At 47.0% G+C, this 8983-nt stretch overlaps 1 protein-coding gene across 14 annotated transcripts in view; it reads left to right on the forward strand.

Annotated features, from left to right (window-relative positions):
- The first annotated feature begins 3776 nt into the window (after positions 1 to 3776).
- Positions 3777 to 8983, forward strand: part of LOC311010606 (calcium/calmodulin-dependent protein kinase type II delta 2 chain) — a 38883-nt gene continuing 33676 nt past the window's right edge. For 4 of the 14 annotated variants that reach the window (XM_084005161.1, XM_084005169.1, XM_084005167.1 and 1 more), the window contains exons 1-2: positions 3777 to 4236; positions 7679 to 7773. In XM_084005161.1, coding sequence (XP_083861287.1) covers positions 4175 to 4236; positions 7679 to 7773 — 157 coding nt within the window. In that variant the 5' untranslated portion in view covers positions 3777 to 4174. The remainder of the gene's footprint in view (positions 4237 to 7678; positions 7774 to 8983) is intronic. The other 10 variants (XM_084005174.1, XM_084005165.1, XM_084005162.1 and 7 more) reach the window with 4 other exon arrangements.

Consider the following 8983-nt stretch of genomic DNA (forward strand, 5'->3'; position numbering starts at 1 on the left):
CTACTTTTACCTCTTTTTGAACACAAATATGCGTACTTCTACTTGAGTAGAGAATGTCTGTACTTTTGACGTCTCTGCCAGCTGGACTTTTATTAAAAAGGTTAATGTAAGCTCACAACCTTTTCCAGCTCTGTGCAGCTAAAAGATGCAGATTGATGATGGATAGATGTCATGATGTTATTGGTGGAAATTGATCGGTACAATCTGATGTAAACACGTGTCATATTTTGTTTTCCAGGAAGAAAAAACAATGGGATTTTTATATAAAAATACGAAGAAATGTATTCATTTTTTTAATGTTTTATTTTACATTTTTGGAGATCTTAAGTAGACTATTAATAGCTTAACCAAATATAATCTGCAGATTTATTGCTAATAAAATAATAATAAGCTAATTTGTAAAGCAACCGAACGATTTAAAAGCCTAAATGTCTTTGATGTTTACAATGTTTACAGCTTGCAGAACAAGACTAAAGTTAAAGTAACTTTTAGTGTATTTCTATTCCCTCTATCCATGTACCTTATCAAGGCTTGAGTAAGATAAGTACAACTTGACTTTCACACGATAACAAAACATTCTCATGGAACAAATGAACAACAAACGTGATAAACTGATATCCTCCTGTTTGTTACCTCTGCGTCGGCCTTAAAGCAATGACTTAATAAATGCTTAAAGGTGCATATAGTTTATGTGCTGTATGGCCCTGTGATAGACTGGTTACCTGTCTGTCTCTACATGTCAGCCCTGTGATAGACTGGTTACCTGTCTGTCTCTACATGTCAGCCCTGTGATAGACTGGTTACCTGTCTGTCTCTACATGTCAGCCCTGTGATAGACTGGTTACCTGTCTGTCTCTACATGTCAGCCCTGTGATAGACTGGTTACATGTCTGTCTCTACATGTCAGCCCTGTGATAGACTGGTTACCTGTCTGTCTCTACATGTCTCCCTGTGATAGACTGGTTACATGTCTGTCTCTACATGTCAGCCCTGTGATAGACTGGTTACCTGTCTGTCTCTACATGTCAGCCCTGTGATAGACTGGTTACATGTCTGTCTCTACATGTCAGCCCTGTGATAGACTGGTTACCTGTCTGTCTCTACATGTCGGCCCCGTGATAGACTGGTTACCTGTCTGTCTCTACATGTCTCCCTGTGATAGACTGGTTACCTGTCTGTCTCTACATGTCTCCCTGTGATAGACTGGTTACCTGTCTGTCTCTACATGTCTCCCTGTGATAGACTGGTTACCTGTCTGTCTCTACATGTCTCCCTGTGATAGACTGGTTACCTGTCTGTCTCTACATGTCAGCCCTGTGATAGACTGGTTACCTGTCTGTCTCTACATGTCGGCCCTGTGATAGACTGGTTACCTGTCTGTCTCTACATGTCGGCCCTGTGATAGACTGGTTACCTGTCTGTCTCTACATGTCTCCCTGTGATAGACTGGTTACCTGTCTGTTTCTACATGTCGGCCCTGTGATAGGCTGGTTACCTGTCTGTCTCTACATGTCGGCCCTGTGATAGACTGGTTACCTGTCTGTCTCTACATGTCGGCCCTGTGATAGACTGGTTACCTGTCTGTCTCTACATGTCGGCCCTGTGATAGGCTGGTTACCTGTCTGTCTCTACATGTCGGCCCTGTGATAGACTGGTTACCTGTCTGTCTCTACATGTCGGCCCTGTGATAGACTGGTTACCTGTCTGTCTCTACATGTCGGCCCTGTGATAGACTGGTTACCTGTCTGTCTCTACATGTCGGCCCTGTGATAGACTGGTTACCTGTCTGTCTCTACATGTCGGCCCTGTGATAGACTGGTTACCTGTCTGTCTCTACATGTCGGCCCTGTGATAGACTGGTTACCTGTCTGTCTCTACATGTCTCCCTGTGATAGACTGGTTACCTGTCTGTCTCTACATGTCTCCCTGTGATAGGCTGGTTACCTGTCTGTCTCTATATGTCAGCCCTGTGATAGACTGGTTACCTGTCTGTCTCTACATGTCAGCCCTGTGATAGACTGGTTACCTGTCTGTCTCTACATGTCTCCCTGTGATAGACTGGTTACCTGTCTGTCTCTACATGTCGGCCCTGTGATAGACTGGTTACCTGTCTGTCTCTACATGTCTCCCTGTGATAGACTGGTTACCTGTCTGTCTCTACATGTCTCCCTGTGATAGACTGGTTACCTGTCTGTCTCTACATGTCTCCCTGTGATAGACTGGTTACCTGTCTGTCTCTACATGTCTCCCTGTGATAGACTGGTTACCTGTCTGTCTCTGCATGTCAGCCCTGTGATAGACTGGTTACCTGTCTGTCTCTACATGTCGGCCCTGTGAGAGACTGGTTACCTGTCTGTCTCTACATGTCGGCCCTGTGATAGACTGGTTACCTGTCTGTCTCTACATGACTCCCTGTGATAGACTGGTTACCTGTCTGTCTCTACATGTCTCCCTGTGATAGACTGGTTACCTGTCTGTCTCTGCATGTCGGCCCTGTGATAGACTGGTTACCTGTCTGTCTCTACATGTCAGCCCTGTGATAGACTGGTTACCTGTCCGTCTCTACATGTCAGCCCTGTGATAGACTGGTTACCTGTCTGTCTCTGCATGTCGGCCCTGTGATAGACTGATTACCTGTCTGTCTCTACATGTCTCCCTGTGATAGACTGGTTACCTGTCTGTCTCTACACGTCTCCCTGTGATAGACTGGTTACCTGTCTGTCTCTACATGTCTCCCTGTGATAGACTGGTTACCTGTCTGTCTCTACATGTCTCCCTGTGATAGACTGGTTACCTGTCTGTCTCTACATGTCTCCCTGTGATAGACTGGTTACCTGTCTGTCTCTACATGTCTCCCTGTGAAAGACTGGTTACCTGTCTGTCTCTACATGTCTCCCTGTGATAGACTGGTTACCTGTCTGTCTCTACATGTCGGCCCTGTGATAGACTGGTTACCTGTCTGTCTCTACATGTCTCCCTGTGATAGACTGGTTACCTGTCCAGGTGTACCCTGCCTTCACCCAATGATAGCTGTGATCGACTCCAGCCCCCCGCGACCCTGAATACAGGATAAGCGGTTGATGATGGATGGATGGACTTCTACACAATCAGACTTCTTTTTGCAAACAGAGGAGTTGCCCCCCGATGGCCAGCAGAGATAATGCAAGTTTAAGGCATTTCAGTTTTGGCTTCACTCTGCAGAACTGGAGGTTACCATCTGGGGGGACCGCAGGGTGGGTGCTATGCTTCTCCAATGACACTGTTGGTAGAGATGGCGTTTTCAACTGTAACCGCCATGTGAGAGCAGTGCAGAGCGGTGGCCGCGAGCTAGCTAGTGGGGCACGTTTCTGCATGCTGACCAGTCCAGCTAAGCGTTGAGCGGCTTGGGTAACAACACACACATTGGGAGAGCAACTTTGTACTCTGCTCAGGCGGACATTACTCCACTTTATCTTTACTTAGCAGATAGCTGTTGCTTTGAATGTCATATTGGTCCTTTAAATAATCCACGTTGTTAGCCCCCAGCATCAGAGCCTGCTTTGTACCTGGTAGCATAAATTGTATTTGTTATTTAATTAAAATGTTTGGTCGTTTTCTCTCCAGAATGACAGCTACATCAAGGCCTACATTAAAAACATCATCATCATCATCATCATCATCATCATCATCATCATCATCACTATATATTATTCTTTGTTTGTTTTTGGCCTGTGTGAGGATGCAGGCGTAGGGGCGGGACCGAGCGCACAGCCGGGGGTAGGTGCGGTAGTGCGGCGTCTGATGCGCGCAGAGAGACGACCCTCACAGCGCTGGACGGACACGCACACGCGCGCGCGCTCACGCTCACACACGCCAGAGACACCGGAATGCACACAAAATGCTGCGTCTACGAGCTGTGACAAGCCGCTGCGTGTGAAGACCATAAAGTAACAGCGAACGACACCGCCGGAAGCTCTCTCGTCCAGATTGACGCGAGCAGCGCATTTTTGCCGCAGAAATCCTCCCCGGCAGAGCTCCCGCCGATGCGCTTCAGCTGTGCATGAATCCCTCCGTTTGGCTTGCAGGTCCAGGTACAAAAAGCGGGCAGCGTTGACGACCGAGCGTGGCGGATAGCCTGCTGTTTGTGAGTGCACCTCATCCGCGTCTCACCCCTTGGCACCCTCCTTCCTCCAGGATGGCGTTAACGATCTGCACGAGATTTACCGACGAATATCAGCTGTTCGAGGAGCTGGGGAAGTAAGGAAGCATGCTTTGTTTTTTTTGTGTATCATCTGGCATCACCTCCGTAGGAAATGTCAGCCTGTTATGTAATAAGGCGCTTAGTTTAAGGACGCGGATTCCGGGATCTGGTGTGTGCGTTTCTGTAGCCTGTGTGTGTGTGTGTGTGTGTGTGTGCGTGTGTGTGTGTGTGTGTGAGAGCGTGCGTGTGCGCGCAGCTGACAGTGTAACAGGGTGGGCAAATACGCTATCATGTATCATGCAGCCGTGTGTGGTGGCACTGGCATCCTATTTGTTCTAATCCCTCATTTGGAGCCCCGTTTCCGTCCCGTGTTAACGGAAGGACGAGACCGTCGTCATCACCCCGCAGCCGCTGATGCCGATGTTGCATTTCGACCTCTGGGGCGCCACGGCGAGGCGAGGACCCCCCCCCCCCCATGTTGTAAACGGAGCTGTAGTGAAATGTATCGGGGTGTGTAAAATGGTGAGATTTGGTAACCAACTCCCTCCCCCCATCTTCTCAAACCCCCCTCCCGCGTGACAGAAATACACACTCGGTAATGCGACAGCAGACCGTGTAGTCGGCGAGGACACATTCCCCAGCCAAGCACCGAGCTGCGGTCAATTATTAGACACAGGCAGGGGAATCCTCACCCCGAGAGAGAGGGGGACAGAGAGACAGAGGCACGCAGCTGCGTGTGTGCGCGCGCGCTCATGGACGCGTATTTGCAGGGCTACCTGTGTGGTCATGACCCGCAGTCCGCCCCGCACCCCGCTGTCAGTCCACAACACAGTGGAGGAGAAAGCAGAGTGAAGAAGACATCTCTACAGCCTCCTCAGCCGGGCGTCGTTTATGACCCAATGCTGTGTTCATCTTACACCATCTGGCATTAATAATGCAGCCATATTGCTTTTATAGTAGCCTACCTTTTAGCTGACCTGGGCCTTTTACTGTGAGCAGCACACTTCCCCCCCACACACAGTTATACAGGAACTGTATAGCTGGTAGTGAGATGAAAATACGGTATATGACTTTTTCAGTGGAGTCTGGTGGCAGCCATGGCCGGGTGTAGGCTAGCTGTGGAGCATGACAGCATTGGTTTATGGGGCAACAGCATGCTGAGGAAGTGTTAGCTTAGCTTGCCCCACATCGTACATCAAAGCCACAAATACCTGGATAAGAATTTGACAAAGTGTTAGTTATATCATAGAACCAAATCCATAGCCACAGTTTGGACTGATGGAAACGTGTAAATAAAGTCATTGGTCACTGGACGTTCCTGTTCTACTTTGACCAAATGAAGACCGACATGATTGAATGGTGGATTTTTTTGTGCTTATTTTCAAATGCATTTTCAGTTTGGGATTTTTTGGTTGTATATTTCCTGCCAGTCCATTCTACATAAAAAATAAATTAGGAGACCCTTGGAACTTTCTGATGTTGTGCAATCCATCACAGTGAAGCTATTGTTCAGTGGTTATAGTTTAATTACAGATTGACTTCAAAAGTCAGCACTCAATAGTTTTTAATATTGTATGGGAAAATTTGGACTTCATATGGACATCATTGAAATTTCTAAAACATACCAACATGATTTGGAGCATGGTGAGCTGAGATGTTACACTAACACCACTAACACATGCAAAACCATTGGCATAATAAGGAAAATACAGCATTCAGGCTGTAAACACATTAAAACCAATGTCCTGAAATCGATGATATTTAGTCTCATCAGGGGCTGCACGGTGGTGTAGTGGGTAGCACTGTCGCAGCAAGAGGGTGCCGGTACGGTTCCCGAGTCGGGTTCGGGTACCTTCTGTGTGTAGTTTGCATGTTCTCCCCGTGTAAGCATGGGTTCTCTCCGGGTTCTCCGGCTTCCTCCCACAGTCCAAACACATGCAGGATGGGGATAGGTTCATTGGTGACTCTAAATGTCCCGTAGGTGTGAATGTGAGCGTGAATGGTCTATATATGTCTCATCAGTTTGGGAGTCATGTGACCTTTGGTCAGCGGTAAACCACATCTTTGCATCCACCCATTTCTATTTCATCTTTGGATACATTTTTGAATTTTTGCATATTTAGATGGTCCAAACTAGTCATGCTCAGTGTTTACCGCCTGCTTTTTAACCCTGACAACTTCAAACAAAAAACAACAACACAGACACTTCCTCATGTTTGATGGTTTGGCTACTAAACTTGCCTTTTCTTTACTTTTAAATACAAGCGCACAGGTACTTTTAATGTGCAGTTACTATACATCATACCACATAGCACTGTACAGACTCAGTTAACACAGTGCTACCCAACTACCCAGGATAGTCGAGTAAAATCCTTACGTAACATGCTATGATCATTTCCTTTACCAAATCCTCTATAAATTAGAGTTAAGCTTTAGTGGCAAGCCGCTCACTCAGGATGTTAGATAACATGTTTATGGTGCACATCATGCTATATGCACAGCAGTGATTACACAGGCACAAAGCTTCAGTTGCTTCTCATGTCCTTACACCGATTTAACCAAATCAAATTTACATTGTGCGGTAACATCAGGCCATGAAACGTACAGTAAGTGAAAGGACGGGGTTCATTCGAGGTAATGAGCGACCTCTGCTTCGTCTCTCTAGTGTCTTCATCCGAGCGCGTGTAACCGTTTGTGATATCCACGACGTTGTCGGCAGCTCGACAGATTTCATTTGAAAGAAAAAGGCGTGCGTCGACGAGAGATGGAGGTGGAAACGCAAAAAGCAGCCTGCGTGGCTGCAGAGCCGAGGCGGACGTCTCCATGGCTGCATTTAGAGATGAGAGATGCAGCACTCGGCTCTTCTCCTCCCTCAAATATAGCTGACCTAGTTTTTTGATCTTCATACATGTGCCTGGAACACCAGAACAACACATGGCTTAAGCAGTGGAAGGCTGGTAGGCACGTTTTGCCGGCGCTGGCGGTCTCGTGTAGCGATGAGGACAGCGTGTACTGTAGGTGTGGGGGTGTGAGTGTGGTTTGCACGAGTATAGCTGCAAAGATGCTGCATCCATTTAATGTTGAAATGTGACCACACAACTAAAATGATAGCCGTTGTTGGGTTTTATTCACTTGTGACATCTGAGGGCTGCTAGATCAAGTAAAAACGATCAGTTAAATCAGGTACATTTCAGTAAATTTAGCCTATTTTTGGCAAATCATGCAGGTTGCAGTAAGTTTGATCTAAGTTACCATGGAAACATGTCCCTCCAGACTATGTGGTTCCTGCCAAGCTGAGACTGAAACAATCTTTTGTCCATATCAATCCATCTGTAGGATCTGGTTCACACAAGCCGAAGAAAGGTTTTCCAAATGAATCTCAGCTCTTCTAAACGGCCCTGGTGGTACATCCACTGGTATGGATCACATGTTAGCTTTTTTGAATACATCATTAAGTGTTTTTTTGTGTGTGTGTGTGTGTGTGTGTGTCACTTTCAGGGGAGCGTTCTCTGTGGTCAGAAGGTGTGTGAAGATCTCATCTGGACAGGAATATGCTGCAAAAATCATCAACACCAAGAAGCTTTCTGCCAGAGGTGGGAAACACAAACACACGTGCAAACACGCGTACAAACACACACACACACACACACACACACACACACACAGACACACACAAACACACACACACACAGACACACTATCCATGAGCAGAGTAACATGCCCCAAAGTGTCACTGAGTTGCGCGTGAGTAAGATGTGATCTGTGCTGTCCCCAAAAACCTGCGTGAGGGAACAAGTCCGTGTGTGTGTGTGCGTGTGTGTATGTTTGTGTGTGTGAGAGTCAATGAGTGAGAAGCAGACAGGCACACAGGGGGCAGACAGTCATCTGGATTTGTGTTTCTTAAGTTTTCAGCGAATACATCAAGTAAATGCTGTAGTACTTTTTCTGGTACACGTTATTAATATCTGTCCTTTGGTTTCCACGTACACTTTTGTCACACTCAACCTGTGCGTGCACGTGCTCATGCATGTGCACACGCTCTGTATTGATTCAGGGCTCTGGCTGGTCTTGTCGTCCCAGGGGCAGATCTCTTGCGAAGCCGACCCAGTTCTTTCACATCCGTCACTGTAATTGTAGCCGCTGGCCTGGTTGCCTTGGGCTTGGGACACACACACACACACACACACACGCACAAGCGTAACGTGCACACGCCGGCACACACGTGACCCAGGAAAACCGCCAACAGCGCGATTACTAACCAATGGTGTGTTGTGCTTTTGCATCACTTCAGCCATTGGTGTGTCTTGTCACAGCTTTCTGGAGAACCAATAACTGCTGTCATACCACGCCGGCAGTCAGGCTTCTGGAGATGTGAGCCATCTAACCAACATTTGATTTGGAATCATTTTGAGAAGAAATGACCTTGGCCGTTGAAGTGCACTTGTTATTCCGCTGCTTATAGTTTCATTGTGATAATGCAAATTTATGATTCTAGTGTTGTAGCGTGCAAGTATTAACAAGCAACTCCCTCCCCCTCTTTGCAGTATTCTACCTTTTATTCCCTCCCAGCAGCTCCCTCTCCATGTTCCCCGCTCTTTTGCATTTACTCTTCTTCCCTATTTTGCATTTTCTTTTCCCCGTTTTTATATCTTACAAGATGCTGTCATATTTCTCAGCAGGTTACTCTCCCCGCCCCCTCCTTCCTGCACATTTTCTCCTCTACTACCTCACCATCTATCCTCGCCTCCGCTCCTCCGTCGCTTCCTTTCTCATCTCTCGTTTTCTCTGCTCCTTCATGCGGCT

This window comes from Eutrigla gurnardus (assembly GCF_963514095.1).
Source record: "Eutrigla gurnardus genome assembly, chromosome: 3".
Lineage (NCBI taxonomy): Eukaryota > Metazoa > Chordata > Actinopteri > Perciformes > Triglidae > Eutrigla > Eutrigla gurnardus.